This window comes from Glycine max, chloroplast, assembly GCF_000004515.6.
Source record: "Glycine max chloroplast, complete genome".
Taxonomy (NCBI): Eukaryota; Viridiplantae; Streptophyta; class Magnoliopsida; order Fabales; family Fabaceae; genus Glycine; species Glycine max.
The window spans coordinates 110,001-125,000 of NC_007942.1; the positions used below are offsets into that span (position 1 = coordinate 110,001).

The 15,000-nt window shown below is 29.1% G+C and overlaps 12 protein-coding genes and 1 non-coding gene; 10 read left to right on the forward strand and 3 right to left on the reverse strand. All coding sequences in view use genetic code 11, as the record gives it.

Annotated features, from left to right (window-relative positions):
• Positions 1 to 3,650, forward strand: part of ycf1 (hypothetical chloroplast RF1) — a 5,379-nt gene extending 1,729 nt beyond the window's left edge. Inside the window, exon 1 of the mRNA in view lies at positions 1 to 3,650. This exon is cut by the window's left edge and continues 1,729 nt beyond it. Within this exon, the coding sequence (YP_538810.1) occupies positions 1 to 3,650 (3,650 nt within the window).
• A 435-nt stretch (positions 3,651 to 4,085) lies between these two features.
• Positions 4,086 to 4,358, forward strand: rps15 (ribosomal protein S15). The gene has a single exon. The coding sequence runs from the start codon at positions 4,086 to 4,088 to the stop codon at positions 4,356 to 4,358; it is 273 nt and encodes a 90-aa protein (YP_538811.1).
• Positions 4,359 to 4,458: 100 nt separating this feature from the next.
• Positions 4,459 to 5,640, forward strand: ndhH (NADH dehydrogenase subunit 7). Its single transcript has one exon. It carries the CDS (start codon positions 4,459 to 4,461, stop codon positions 5,638 to 5,640), a length of 1,182 nt encoding a protein of 393 aa, YP_538812.1.
• Position 5,641: 1 nt separating this feature from the next.
• Positions 5,642 to 8,001, forward strand: ndhA (NADH dehydrogenase subunit 1). One transcript has 2 exons: positions 5,642 to 6,193; positions 7,462 to 8,001. Exons 1-2 carry the CDS (start codon positions 5,642 to 5,644, stop codon positions 7,999 to 8,001), a joined length of 1,092 nt encoding a protein of 363 aa, YP_538813.1.
• Positions 8,002 to 8,076: 75 nt separating this feature from the next.
• On the forward strand, positions 8,077 to 8,568 carry ndhI (NADH dehydrogenase subunit I). Its single transcript has one exon. The coding sequence runs from the start codon at positions 8,077 to 8,079 to the stop codon at positions 8,566 to 8,568; it is 492 nt and encodes a 163-aa protein (YP_538814.1).
• Positions 8,569 to 8,870: 302 nt separating this feature from the next.
• ndhG (NADH dehydrogenase subunit 6) lies at positions 8,871 to 9,401 on the forward strand. The gene has a single exon. It carries the CDS (start codon positions 8,871 to 8,873, stop codon positions 9,399 to 9,401), a length of 531 nt encoding a protein of 176 aa, YP_538815.1.
• Positions 9,402 to 9,640: 239 nt separating this feature from the next.
• Positions 9,641 to 9,946, forward strand: ndhE (NADH dehydrogenase subunit 4L). The gene has a single exon. It carries the CDS (start codon positions 9,641 to 9,643, stop codon positions 9,944 to 9,946), a length of 306 nt encoding a protein of 101 aa, YP_538816.1.
• A 295-nt stretch (positions 9,947 to 10,241) lies between these two features.
• Positions 10,242 to 10,487, forward strand: psaC (photosystem I subunit VII). Its single transcript has one exon. The coding sequence runs from the start codon at positions 10,242 to 10,244 to the stop codon at positions 10,485 to 10,487; it is 246 nt and encodes an 81-aa protein (YP_538817.1).
• Positions 10,488 to 10,616: 129 nt separating this feature from the next.
• Positions 10,617 to 12,113, forward strand: ndhD (NADH dehydrogenase subunit 4). Its single transcript has one exon. The coding sequence runs from the start codon at positions 10,617 to 10,619 to the stop codon at positions 12,111 to 12,113; it is 1,497 nt and encodes a 498-aa protein (YP_538818.1).
• Positions 12,114 to 12,381: 268 nt separating this feature from the next.
• On the reverse strand, positions 12,382 to 13,359 carry ccsA (cytochrome c biogenesis protein). Its single transcript has one exon. The coding sequence runs from the start codon at positions 13,357 to 13,359 to the stop codon at positions 12,382 to 12,384; it is 978 nt and encodes a 325-aa protein (YP_538819.1).
• An 85-nt stretch (positions 13,360 to 13,444) lies between these two features.
• trnL-UAG lies at positions 13,445 to 13,524 on the reverse strand. The gene has a single exon. It is a non-coding gene; the product is annotated as a tRNA-Leu (tRNA).
• Positions 13,525 to 13,821: 297 nt separating this feature from the next.
• On the reverse strand, positions 13,822 to 13,983 carry rpl32 (ribosomal protein L32). Its single transcript has one exon. The coding sequence runs from the start codon at positions 13,981 to 13,983 to the stop codon at positions 13,822 to 13,824; it is 162 nt and encodes a 53-aa protein (YP_538820.1).
• A 408-nt stretch (positions 13,984 to 14,391) lies between these two features.
• ndhF (NADH dehydrogenase subunit 5) overlaps positions 14,392 to 15,000 on the forward strand; it is a 2,253-nt gene continuing 1,644 nt past the window's right edge. The window contains exon 1 of the mRNA in view: positions 14,392 to 15,000. This exon is cut by the window's right edge and continues 1,644 nt beyond it. Coding sequence (YP_538821.1) covers positions 14,392 to 15,000 — 609 coding nt within the window.

A 15,000-nucleotide genomic window follows, 5' to 3' on the forward strand; every position in this document is an offset into this window, starting at 1 on the left:
AAACAATAGTAAATGGAAATAGAACAAAGTGTATTAGAATAAACGAAATCCGTAAAAAAGTTCCTCGATGGTCATACAAATTTATTGACGAATTGGAACAACTGGAGGGAAAAAATGAAGCAGAGAATTATCAAATTCGTTCTAGAAAAGCCAAACGTGTAGTAATTTTGACTAATAAATCTAAATTTTTTAAGAAGTACGATACTTATAATCCTACAGGAGATACTGATAACGCTGAAAAAAAAAAAAATGAATTGGCTTTAATACGTTATTCCCAACAATCGGATTTTCGGCGAGACATAATCAAAGGATCTATACGTGCTCAAAGGCGTAAAACAGTTACTTGGAAATTTTTTCAAAAAAGGGTGCATTCCCCCCTTTTTTTGGATAAAATTGAAAAACCTTTATTCTTTTCTTTTGATAGTTTCAAATCAATGAAAATATTTTTTATGTTCAAAATTTGGATGCGAAAAAAGGAAGAATTTGAAATTTCTAGTTATACAGAGGAAAGGGCAAAAGAAAGTTCGAAAAAAGAGGAGGAAAAAAAAAAGGAAAATGAGGAAAGAAAACGTATAGAAATAGCAGAAGCCTGGGATAGCATTATATTTGCTCAAGTAATAAGAGGTATTTTATTAATAACCCAATCCATTCTTAGAAAATATATTCTATTACCTTCATTGATAATAACTAAAAATATTGCTCGTATACTATTTTTTCAATTTCCCGAATGGTCGGAAGATTTTAGGGATTGGAAGAGAGAAATGTATATTAAATGCACATATAATGGTGTTCAATTATCCGAAAGAGAATTTCCAAAAAAATGGCTAACAGATGGTATTCAGATAAAGATCTTATTTCCTTTTCGTCTCAAACCTTGGCACAAATCTAAGCTACGATCCAATGAAAAGAAAAAGGATCTAATGAAAAAAAAGAACTTTTGTTTTCTAACAGTTTGGGGGATGGAAGTCGACTTGCCCTTTTCTGGTTCTCCCCAAAAAAATAGATTTTCATCATTTTTTGACCCCATTTTTAAAGAACTAAAAAAAAAAACGAAACAATTTCAATTTTTCACTTTTCGAGTTCTAAAAGTTTTAAGTGAAAAATTGAAATTGTTTCTAACTATCTTAATAGAAAAAGCAAAAAGGATTAGCAAAAGTATTATCGAAAGTATTCTTAAAAGTATTCTCAAAAGTATTCTAAGCCTAACGAAAATAAAACAATTTTTCAAATTGCTATTTATTAAATTTAAATTCAAAAAGATAGATGAATTGAGCGAAAATAAAAAAGATTCAACAATTTATAAGAATAATCCAATGATTTCTGAAACAACCATTTCAATTCAATCGATAAATTCAGTAAATTGTTCATTGAAAAAAAAAAAAATAAAGGATCTTAATGCTAAAAGAAAAGCAGTTATAAAAAAAATTGAAAAAATTAAAAAGGGGCTTGTAATTTCAGAGACAAATATTCATTCAAACAAAACAACTTATGATAGTAAAAGGGTAGAATTCGAAAAAAAAAAATTGCAGATATTACAAAGAAGAAGAAATGCTCGATTAACTCGTAAATCACATTCTTTTTTTAAATTTTTCATGAAAAGGATATACAGAGATATATTTCTATATATCAGTTGTATTCCGAGGATCAATATACAACTTTTTCTTGAATTAACAAAAAAATTTTTAAATAAATCCATTTACGATAATGAAGCAAATGCAGAAAGAATTTATAAAACAAATCAAAGTATAATTCGCTTTATTTCAATTTTACACAAATATTTTCATACTAGAAATCCGAATTCACATAATTCTTGTGACATCTCCTTTTTGTCACAAGCATATGTATTTTTTAATTTATTACACACCCGAATTATTAACATAAACATCTATAAGTTAAGATCTGTTTTTCAATATCATGGAATTTTTTTTTTTCTGAAAAATGAAATAAAGGATTCTTTTTTTGGAGCACAAGGAATATTTCATTATAAATTAAAACATAATAACCCTCTCAATTCTGTAAGAAATCAATGGACAAATTGGTTAAAGGATCATTATTATCAATATGACTTATCTAAAAGTAGATGGTCCAGATTAGTACCACAAAAATGGAGAAATAGAATAACTGAATATCGTATAGCTCAAAATAAAGATTTAACCAAATGCAATTCATATGAAAAAAGCCAATTAATTCTTTACAAAGAACAACAAGTAAACGCATTAAAAAAAAAAATTAGAAAACAATATAGATACGATCTTTTATCCTATAATTTTATCAATTATGCAGATAAGAAAGACTCATATATTTATGGATATAGATCCCTATTTCAAGTAAAAAAAAACCAAGTGATTTCTTCTAATTACAACACGTATAAAAAAGAATTATTTGATATCATAGATAATCTCTTTATCAAGAATTATATATCGGAAGATGCGATTCTAGATATGGAAAAAAATCTGTATAGAAAGTATTTTGATTGGATGGGAATCAATAGAGAAATACTAAATCGTTCCATATCGAATCCAGAATTTTGGTTCTTTTCAAAATTTGTGATATTTTATGACGCATATAGGGGTAACTCGCAGGTTATACCAATTAAATTACTTTTTTTTTCTTCTAATGTAAATCAAAATGTTAGTGAAAATAAAAAGAACATTACTAGAAAGAAAAAAAATGAATCTCTTGAATTGGAGTTAGAGACTCGAAATCGGGCAAAAGCAGAATACCCTGATCAACGAAATCTTGAATCATCTATCTCAAACCAAGAAAAAGATATTGAAAACGATTATGTAGGATCAGACAGTGAAAAGAATAGTAAGGGTATAAAGAAAAAGAAAGACAAGAACAAGATGGAGGCAGAACTTAATTTCTTACTAAGAAATTTTTTGATTTTACATTTAAATTGGAATAATTTCTTAGGTCAAAGAATATTTAACAATGTCAAAGTATATTGTCTCCTGATTAGATTAAAAAATTTAAGAGAAATTACAATAGCCTCTATTCAAAGAGGAGAACTAGGTCTAGATATTATGATGATTCAAAATCAGAAGAATTTAATTCTTCTAGGCTTAAGGAAAAAGAAAAATAACAAATTTATGAAAAAAGAAATATTTGTTATCGAACCAGTTCGCCTGTCTAGAAAAAACAATAAACAATTTTTTATGTATCAAACCATAGGTCTTTCATTAATTCAAAAGAATAAACGCAAAATTTATCACAAATACCCAGAAAAAATTCATGTTAATAAGAAAAATTTTTATAAATATATTACAAGAACAAGAGATCAAAAAATAACAGAAAAAAAAGAAAAAGATAATTCTGATTTACTTGTTCCTGAAAACATTTTATCCGCTAGACGTCGTAGAGAATTGAGAATTCTAATTTGTTTAAATCCAAATAATATAAATAGTATGCATAGAAACACAATATTTTATAATCCAAATAAAGTCCAAAATGGTTTTCCACTTTTGACTAAAAAAAGAAAATATTTTGAGAAAGATAAAAAAAAACTAATGAATTTCAAAATTTTTCTTTGGCCAAAATATCGATTAGAAGATTTAGCTTGTATAAATCGATATTGGTTTAATACCCATAATGGAAGCCGTTTCAGTATAGTAAGGATACATATGTATCCGCGAATGAAAATTCGTTAATCCAAATTTGTCTTCTATTTACCATATTTATATGGTAAATAGAAGACAAATTAATATCTATATCTATCTATATAGATAGATATAGATACATAACATAAATAAAGACACGCATTATGGTATGGCATTGATACTAATTCACTGATATATACCTTAGATAAAAAAAGAATCCACAAAATTATGTTTTTTTTAAGTATACCATTTTTTATGGTGAATCTATAAAAAAAGTCTCCTTTATATCTATTTAAATTGCATGGATTCCATTTTTTTTATTTATAAGAATTAATTCGATTGTAAAAAAATCAAGAATTCTTAAGTAAATTAAGTAAATTCAGATTTATATAAAAAATTCAAAATTAGTGTCATTACTATTACTGATCAATCAAAATATCTATCAAAAGTAAAAAGCGAAGAGAAGGGAAAAACTTTAATTTTTTTATGGTAAAAAATTCAATTATACCTGTTATTTCACAAGAAAAAAAAGAAAAAAACCCAGGATCGGTTGAATTTCAAATATTCAAATTTACCGATAGAATACGAAGACTTACTTCACATTTTGAATTGCACCGAAAAGACTATTTATCTCAAAGAGGTTTACGTAAAATTTTGGGAAAACGACAAAGATTGCTGTCTTATTTGTCAAAGAAAGATAGAATACGGTATAAAAAATTAATAAATCAGTTTGATATTCGAGAGTCACAAATTCGTTAAATTGAAGAGTAATTCTCAATTATTCGATTTATTAGATCTTGAATTTTGATGAACTTTTTTTTTTAAGCGATTCATAAAAAAATAAATCGAGGAAAAACCTATGAATATCTCAACTACAAGAAAGGACTTCATGATAGTCAATATGGGGCCTCACCACCCATCAATGCATGGTGTTCTTAGACTTATTGTTACTCTAGACGGTGAGGATGTTATTGATTGTGAACCTATATTGGGTTATTTACACAGAGGAATGGAAAAAATAGCGGAAAACCGAACAATTATACAATATTTGCCTTATGTAACACGTTGGGACTATTTAGCTACTATGTTCACAGAAGCAATAACTGTAAATGGACCAGAACAGTTGGGAAATATTCAAGTACCTAAAAGAGCCAGTTATATCCGAGTAATAATGTTGGAGTTAAGTCGTATAGCTTCTCACCTACTATGGCTAGGACCTTTTATGGCAGATATTGGTGCACAAACCCCCTTCTTCTATATTTTCAGAGAAAGAGAATTAATATATGATCTATTTGAAGCTGCGACGGGTATGAGAATGATGCATAATTTTTTTCGTATCGGGGGGGTAGCGACTGATCTACCTTATGGTTGGGTAGATAAATGTTATGATTTCTGCGATTATTTTTTAACAAGAATTGTTGAATATCAAAAACTTATTACGCGAAATCCGATTTTTTTAGAACGGGTTGAGGGGGTAGGTGTAGTTGATATAAAGGAAGTAATAAATTGGGGTTTATCAGGACCCATGCTTCGGGCTTCCGGAATACAATGGGATCTCCGTAAAGTGGATAATTATGAATGTTACGAAGAATTTGATTGGGAAGTTCAATGGCAAAAAGAAGGAGATTCCTTAGCTCGTTATTTAGTTCGAATTGGTGAAATGATGGAATCCATAAAAATTATTCAACAGGCTTTGGAAGGAATTCCCGGCGGACCATATGAAAATTTAGAAATTCGCTGCTTTGATAGAGAAAAAGAGCCAGAATGGAATGAGTTTGAGTATCGATTTATTAGTAAAAAACCGTCTCCGACTTTTGAATTGCCAAAACAAGAACTTTATGTAAGAATTGAAGCCCCCAAGGGAGAATTGGGAATTTTTCTAATAGGGGATCAAAATGGTTTTCCCTGGAGATGGAAAATTCGTCCGCCAGGTTTTATCAATTTGCAAATTCTTCCTCAATTAGTTAAAAGAATGAAATTGGCCGATATTATGACAATACTAGGTAGCATAGATATTATTATGGGAGAAGTTGATCGTTGAAATGATAATTTATTTAACAGAGATACAAGATATCCATTTTTTTTTCAGATTGGAATCTTTTAAAGAGATATATGGAATTATATGGGTATTTGCCCCTATTTTGATTCTTATATTGGGAATTACGATAAGTGTACTAGCAATTGTATGGTTAGAAAGGGAAATATCCGCAGGGATACAACAACGTATTGGACCTGAATACACAGGTCCTTTTGGAGTTCTTCAAGCTCTAGCAGACGGAACAAAATTACTTTTCAAAGAGAATCTTATTCCATCTAGAGGAGATATTCGTTTATTCAGTATAGGACCATCTATATCAGTCATATCGATTATAATAAGCTATTCAGTAATTCCTTTTGGCTATAACTTTGTTTTATCTGATCTGAATATTGGTGTTTTTTTATGGATTGCTATTTCGAGTATTGCTCCCATTGGACTTCTTATGTCAGGATATGGGTCAAATAATAAATATTCCTTTTTGGGTGGTCTACGAGCAGCTGCTCAATCGATTAGTTATGAAATACCATTAACTCTATGTGTGTTATCAATATCTCTACGTGCGATTCGTTGAGACAGAAATTTTTTGATACTATTTGCTATACCCCTCTCTTTATAGTACTTTGTAGTAAAGTAGGAAAATAAATTGAATATATATCTATTGAATTTATTTTTTTTATTATTTTTCGCATTCGGATTGAAGAATTTAATCAGATAGTTATATGAGTGCAATAAAACAGCTTCTTTTGAATATAATTTATAGAATACTATATTACTTATAGTTAATAGAAAAGATGATGATTTTAAATTGCAGTAAAAATATTGAGTCTCATTTTCTATGTATAAGAATTAAGTGAAAAAAATGAATTAAATTATAGGTAGAAGTTGTTGTTTTTCCCAAGGTTGGTTGATTAGTCATCCTGTCTTGAAGCGGGCGTAAAAGACCAACCCTTTTTAAATTAAATTTTCAATATCATTTGTATGAATTAGCATATATATATTAACATAAATAACATAAATAAGGGATTAATAAAAAATGAATGGATGATTAGAAACACCAAAATACACAAAGGATTAGTAACGTATATTTTTAAAAATATCCAAAAGAACATTTATATTTATGTATAATAGAAAAAGAATACTAATTGGGGCTTTCCGTTGGTAGAAAAAATAAGGCAGTACTCCCCAGAATTCCGATCCAGAGTATACTTCCATCCACCGATTAAATAAATAACTATCAGAAACGAAATAATCCTTTAATTTTTGGAAGTCCCCTTTTATTTTACTTACACAAAAAAGACTAGGATAAGAACGAAAAAAAAAGTGATCCCCCTTTTCTTGTTTGTCTTATATCCATATTTATGGAGATAGAATTCATGTCATAATTTAAAAAATGAACATGTATAATTCTTTTTCGTAATCGAAAATGATGAGGGAGTTATTGATAATTTGAAAAGAGTATTTTATGGAAGAATTAAGTTATTACTCAACAAATTTGAATTTGAATTTTTTAAAGGATGAGATCAATTCAGAAGTACTTTTTGTATTTTTTATTTATTTAAAGAAATGTTAAAATGTATTTTATTTTTTCTTTATTAAATGTATTTCTTTTAAAATTTGTTTTTTTAGAACAGACAGAATTCAATAGGTCTAATTCAGAACCGTCCGATAAAATAGAATATTATCTACCTTAGAGATGTATCAAGGGATAAATAATCGGACCGGTCCTTAGATTTTTTTAAGGCTTTAAGGGAGCCGTATGAGGTGAAAATCTCATGTACGGTTCTGTAATAGAGATGGTAACAGTAATGTCATCACCGACTAGGATTATCTAACAGTTTAAGTACAGTTGATATAGTTGATGCACAATCAAAATATGGTTTTTGGGGATGGAATTTGTGGCGTCAACCTATGGGTTTCATTGTTTTTCTAATCTCGTCCCTAGCAGAATGTGAAAGATTACCTTTTGATTTACCGGAAGCGGAAGAAGAACTAGTAGCGGGTTATCAAACCGAATACTCGGGTATCAAATTTGGTTTATTTTATGTTGCTTCCTATTTAAACCTATTCATTTCTTCCTTATTTGTAACAGTTCTTTACTTTGGTGGTTCAAATATCTCTATTCCATACATATTCGTTTCTGACTTTTTTGAAATAAATCAAACATATGGAGTTTTTGTAACGATAATTGGTATCTTTATTACACTAGCTAAAACTTATTTATTCTTATTCCTTTCTATCGCAACAAGATGGACTTTGCCTAGGCTAAGAATAGATCAATTATTAAATCTTGGGTGGAAATTTCTTTTACCCATTTCTCTCGGCAATCTATTATTAACAACTTCGTCTCAACTGTTTTCACTGTAAAAAAAAGTGGACCTTATATATTCATAACTTGTGTCAAACAAGAGAAAGAAAAAAATATTCAGAGATATTCACGATATGTTCCTTATGGTAAGTGGATTCATAAATTATAGTCAACAAACAGTCCGAGCTGCAAGGTACATTGGTCAGGGTTTCACGATTACCCTATCTCACGCAAATAGGTTACCCGTAACTATTCAATATCCTTATGAAAAAATAATCTCATCAGAACGTTTCCGCGGTCGAATACATTTTGAATTTGATAAATGCATTGCTTGTGAAGTATGTGTTCGTGTATGTCCCATCGATCTACCTGTTGTTGATTGGAAACTAGAAACTGATATTCGAAAGAAACAGTTGCTTAATTATAGTATTGATTTCGGAATCTGTATATTTTGTGGTAACTGTATTGAATATTGTCCAACAAATTGTTTATCAATGACCGAAGAATATGAACTTTCAACTTATGATCGCCACGAATTAAATTATAATCAAATTGCTTTGGGCCGTTTACCAGTGTCAGTAATTGATGATTATACAATTAGAACAATTCAAATAAAATTCAATTAATTATTTATAAAATTATAAAATTCTTCTAAAAACGAAAATAATAGAATACTTATATAAAATATAAAAAGAATAAAATACGGATATATATATATTCGTTTATTTTGAAATTCTTCTTTCACTGAAAGAAAAGAATGAAATAACATTGATCCTATAACAACTGTACCTATAGCAACTCACACCTCTTATGTTAGGAGTTGGTGGAATTCAATGCGGAGATAATTTTAGTATTTAATAAGTTTTTTTCCTGGTCATATCAATAAGGTCATGAAATTTCGATTTATTTATCTCTTATTTTACATAGAATGGATTTGCCCGAACCGCTACATGATTTTCTTTTAGTCTTTCTTGGATCGGGTCTTATATTAGGAAGTCTGGGAGTAGTATTATTTACGAATCCCATTTTTTCTGCTTTTTCATTGGGCCTAGTTCTTGTTTGTATATCTTTATTCTATATTTTATCAAACTCCCATTTTGTAGCTGCATCACAACTACTTATTTATGTGGGCGCTATAAATGTTTTAATAATATTTGCTGTGATGTTTATGAATGGTTCGGAATATTACCAAGATTTTCGTCTTTGGACTGTTGGGGATGGAATTACTTTGATGGTTTGTACAAGTATCTTTGTTTCACTAATAACTACTATTCTAGATACATCATGGCACGGGATTATTTGGACTACAAGACCCAATCAGATTATAGAGCAAGATTTGATAAGTACTAGTCAACAAATTGGAATTCATTTATCAACAGATTTTTTTCTTCCATTTGAACTAATTTCAATAATCCTTTTAGTTGCTTTGATAGGTGCAATTGTCGTAGCTCGCCAATAAGAAATTTTTAGAACTAATAATATAAACCAAAACCAAAATTCAATTTTTTTTTTTTTTTAGATTTTATCACATTTATTTTGGTTGAATTCTATGTGAATGAAAACGAATATTTCTGTATAAAATCTTTTTTTTATTGCGAATACTTTATTTTGTTGTAGACTTATAATATTAGTCAATCAAATCCGTTGAATTCTTCTTGTTCATATCGAAATGAATAAAAATTGATAAGGAGTTGGTCAATGATATTCGAGCATGCACTTGTTTTGAGTGCCTATTTATTTTCTATAGGTATATATGGGTTGATCACGAGCCGGAATATGGTTAGAGCCCTTATGTGTCTTGAACTTATACTGAATGCAGTTAATATAAATCTCGTAACCTTTTCTGATTTTTTTGATAGTCGACAATTAAAAGGAAATATTTTTTCAATTTTTGTTATAGCTATTGCAGCTGCTGAAGCAGCTATCGGACCGGCTATTGTTTCCTCAATTTATCGTAATAGAAAATCAACCCGTATCAATCAATCAAATTTATTGAATAAATAATATTACCCATAAAAAATAAAAAAAGTATAATTTATATTTTGTGTGTACTATTAATGAATTCAAATTAGCATAAGCATATATGATATATAAATTAGAATCATGTTTGCGAAAACAAAGATAAGAAATCAAAGTATCTTGGTTCTATTCTCTTATTATTAATTAATCTATAAGTATATTTTGATTATCAAAATTTTTATAAATCATTGATTCATCTGGTATCTAATATATATAAATTCGTTTACAAGTTTACTAGATTGAAAATGTTGAATTTTTGATGTTCAAGGATTACGATCCAATGTCACATTCAGTAAAAATTTATGATACATGTATAGGATGTACTCAATGTGTCCGAGCCTGCCCAACGGATGTATTAGAAATGATACCTTGGGACGGATGTAAAGCTAAACAAATAGCTTCTGCCCCAAGAACAGAGGACTGTGTTGGTTGTAAGAGGTGTGAATCCGCCTGTCCGACAGATTTCTTAAGTGTTAGAGTTTATTTATGGCATGAAACAACTCGAAGCATGGGTCTAGCTTATTGATACGTTTCAAAAAGAACCACACACAAGTACGTTTTTTTACTGGTAAAAACCCGCGCTCAAAATAAAAAAGGAAATCTTTTTTTATTTTGAGCGCGGGTTTTTCTAGTCTAAGTATATCTTATTTTTATCACGAATTATTTTCCTTGGTTAACAACAGTTGTAATTTTGCCAATAGTCGGGGGTTCCTTAATTTTCTTATTTCCCCATAAAGGAAATAAGGTAATTAAATGGTATACTATTTGTATATGTTTAATTGATCTCCTTATAACATCCTATGTATTTTGTTATCATTTCGAACTGGATGATCCACTAATCCAATTGACAGAAAATTATAAATGGATCAATTTTTTTGACTTTTACTGGAGCTTCGGAATAGATGGACTCTCTCTAGGACCCATTTTATTGACGGGATTTATCACTACGTTAGCTACGTTAGCGGCTCAGCCGGTTACTAGAGAATCCAAATTATTCTATTTCCTGATGTTAGCAATGTATAGTGGTCAAATAGGAACATTTTCTTCTCAAGACATTTTACTTTTTTTCATCATGTGGGAATTCGAATTAATTCCCGTTTATCTACTTTTATCTATGTGGGGTGGAAAAAAACGTTTGTATTCAGCTACAAAGTTTATTTTGTACACTGCGGGAAGTTCTGTTTTTTTATTACTGGGAATTCTGGGTATGAGTTTCTATAGCTCTAATGAACCAACATTAAATTTCGAATCATTAACTAATCAATCATATCCCGTGGCACTGGAAATAATATTCTATATCGGGTTTCTTATTGCTTTTGCTGTCAAATCACCAATTATACCCTTACATACATGGTTACCAGACACCCACGGAGAGGCACATTACAGCACTTGTATGCTTTTAGCCGGAATATTATTAAAAATGGGAGCATATGGGTTGGTTCGAATTAATATGGAATTCTTATCTCGCGCTCATTCTATATTTTCTCCCTGGTTAATACTATTAGGTTCAATTCAAATAATCTATGCAGCTTCAACATCTCTTGGTCAACGCAATTTAAAAAAAAGAATAGCTTATTCTTCAGTATCTCATATGGGTTTCTTACTTTTAGGAATTGGTTCTATAAGCGATACAGGTCTCAACGGGGCTATTTTACAAATAATATCTCACGGATTTATTGGCGCTGCGCTTTTTTTCTTGGCGGGAACGAGTTATGATAGACTACGTCTTCTTTATCTCGACGAAATGGGTGGAATGGCTATCCCAATGCCAAAAATATTCACGGTTTTCACTATCTTATCGATGGCTTCTCTTGCATTGCCGGGCATGAGCGGTTTTGTTGCAGAATTGATAGTCTTATTGGGAATAATTACTAGCCAAAAATATCTTTTAATCACAAAAATACTAATAACTTTTGTAACAGCAATTGGAATGATATTAACTCCTATTTATTCATTATCTATGTTACGTCAAATGTTCTATGGATACAAGCTTTTTAATACACCAAATTCTTATTTTTTTGATTCGGGGCCACGAGAATTATTTATTTCAATTTCTATCCTTATACCCGTAATAAGTATTGGCATTTATCCAGATTTTATTTTTTCATTTTCGGCTGACAAGGTTGAAGCTATTCTATCTAATTTTTTATAGATAGTTTTCACGAATAAATAAAAACTAAAAAAAAAAAGAAATCCTATGCACAATACAAAAACCTATATTTCTTTTGTATTATATTAATTCCATAAAAATGAATTTGAATTCTAATTGAATATGTTTGTTGTTTTGAGAACCCCTTGAATCAAGTACTGTAGTAGTGATTCAAGGGGTTCTCAATCATTTTATTCGAAGTTTTCTTTGTTATTATATATATATTATGTTTTCGATATTTTTATTTGTGAAGTTCTTTACTTATTTTAATTCAATTAGGTGTAAATGAACCATAACTATGTAGTCCTATTCCTAAAAGATTTATACCTAAATAACATACCCAAATTATAAGAAAACCTATGGAGGCGACTATTGAAGAATTTAGATCTTCCAATTTTTTATTTTTTCTAGTATGTAAATAAATCGCGAATATAGTCCAAGTAATAAAAGCCCAAGTTTCCTTTGGATCCCAATTCCAATATGATCCCCATGCCTCATTAGCCCATACTGCTCCTGAAATAATACCTATCGTTAAAAAGATAAAACCTAGACTAATAGTACGGTAACCCCAACGATCCAATTGTTGAAGAAATTGAGATCTATAATAATTTCTATAAGACAAAAAAGAAGTTTTTTGTAAAACATTATTTTTATCAGTCATATTCATGTATTTGATTTCAGCAAAAGAAAATGATTCATTTAAAAAATAGAAATTCTTGCTTTTACCAATAATTTGTATGAGTTCTTGAAATGTAATGACTAAAATAGCCACTGATAATAATGATCCGCATAAAAGAGTTGCATAACCCAATATCATCATACTTACGTGCATCATTAACCAATGGGACTGTAAAGCAGGTACTAATATTAACGATTCATGCATTTTCGTTAAAAGCCCCGAAGTAGCAAAGCCTTGGGTAAAAATAACACTTGGTGTTATTATTGTATTTAAATAGTAGTTTTTAGATTTTTTGAAGTAAGGAACCATATAAAAAATGGAAAAAGTCCATGAAAGAAATATTAATGATTCATATAAATCACTAAACGGTAAATGGCCTGAAAAAACCCAACGAGTAACTAACAATCCTGTTATACAAAAAAAAGTTATTATCATGCCTTTTTTGGACGAATCAGATAATCCTATGATTTCTTTGACAAATAATAAGGTTATCAAATGAATTGAAATTAAAATAGATACGACCGAAAACGATATATGAGTTAATATATGTTCTAAACTTGCAAATACCATATATAATGAAAAAAATCTAAATACTAGGAATAGAAATAAGAATGGAGTTCATTATAGGACCTATTTTTTAGAAGATAAGATGTCATGCCGCTACTCGGACTCGAACCGAGATGCTCTAGCACTGCTTCCTAAGAGCAGCGTGTCTACCAATTTCACCATAGCGGCTTACTCGAAATCATAATAACAAATTTTTAGTCGATTGTCGAGATTCAAAGAATTAATTAAAATACAATATTTGTTTACTAAACATTAAATAAAAGAATTTTAAAAAAGTCCCTTAGAATCTATTAGAAATATATCTATATATCTATCTATATATCTATCTATATATAGATAGATATATAGATATAATGTAAATATCCAAAATGAATATTATACTATATTAGATTATATATGAAATTTATATTCGTATTTCTTTTTGTATTTAAAAATATTCGTTGAACCTAGTTAATTGAAATTAGTCTAACGTTTGTATTTGTTACAAAAAAAGCTTTTTGAATTCCCCGTAAAAATAGATTGCGCTAATGAAAAAGCTTTCAATGTTGTAAAATATCCCTTCTTTTTCCATAAAGTGTTCCGAATCCTTTTTTTTGATATAGAAGTGCGCTTTTTTGGAACTGCCATATAATTAGTATAGCTTTTGATTGTTATAGAATTCGATGTGAAAGACATTTTTATGAAAATATATTTATCTTTAATTAGCCATATATTTTATCTATCTTAATTCCCATTTTTTACTATTTCAAGTAAAACATTGAATATTATAATACTTTTTCTAAAATTTTCCAAACATAGATATTGTTTATTGTAATAAAAAATACTAAATTAGTTAAAAAAACGAACTAATGTTTTTGAAAAAAAAAATATTGTACAAAGATAAAGATTCAGAATAATTAATAATAGATCATTCTATTTTAATTAATTCTATGTTTACTTTTTATTAACCGAACCCCTTCTTTACAAAAAAGATAAAATAAAAACCGACGAATAAGAAACAAAATTCATTAGAATCATAATTTTTTTGTTTATTGTATGGAATATACACATCAATATTCATGGATCATACCTTTTATTCCATTTCCAGTTCCTATGTTAATAGGAGTGGGACTTCTACTTTTTCCGACAGCAACCAAATATCTTCGCCGTATGTGGGCTTTTCCTAGTATTTTATTGTTAACTATAGTTATGATGTTTTCGCTTGATTTGTCTATTCATCAAATCAATAATAGTTCTTTTTATCAATATGTATGGTCTTGGACCATAAATAATGATCTTTCTTTAGAGTTTGGGTACTTGATCGATTCACTTACTTCTATTATGTCAATATTAATTACTACTGTTGGCATTCTGGTTCTTATTTATAGTGATAATTATATGTCTCATGATCAAGGATATTTGAGATTTTTTGCTTATCTGACTCTTTTTAATATTTCAATGTTGGGATTAGTTACTAGTTCGAATTTGATACAAATTTATGTTTTTTGGGAATTGGTTGGAATGTGTTCTTATTTATTAATAGGCTTTTGGTTCACACGTCCTATTGCGGCAAATGCTTGTCAAAAAGCATTTGTAACTAATCGTGTCGGGGATTTTGGTTTATTATTGGGAATTTTAGGTCTTTATTGGATAACGGGTAGTTTG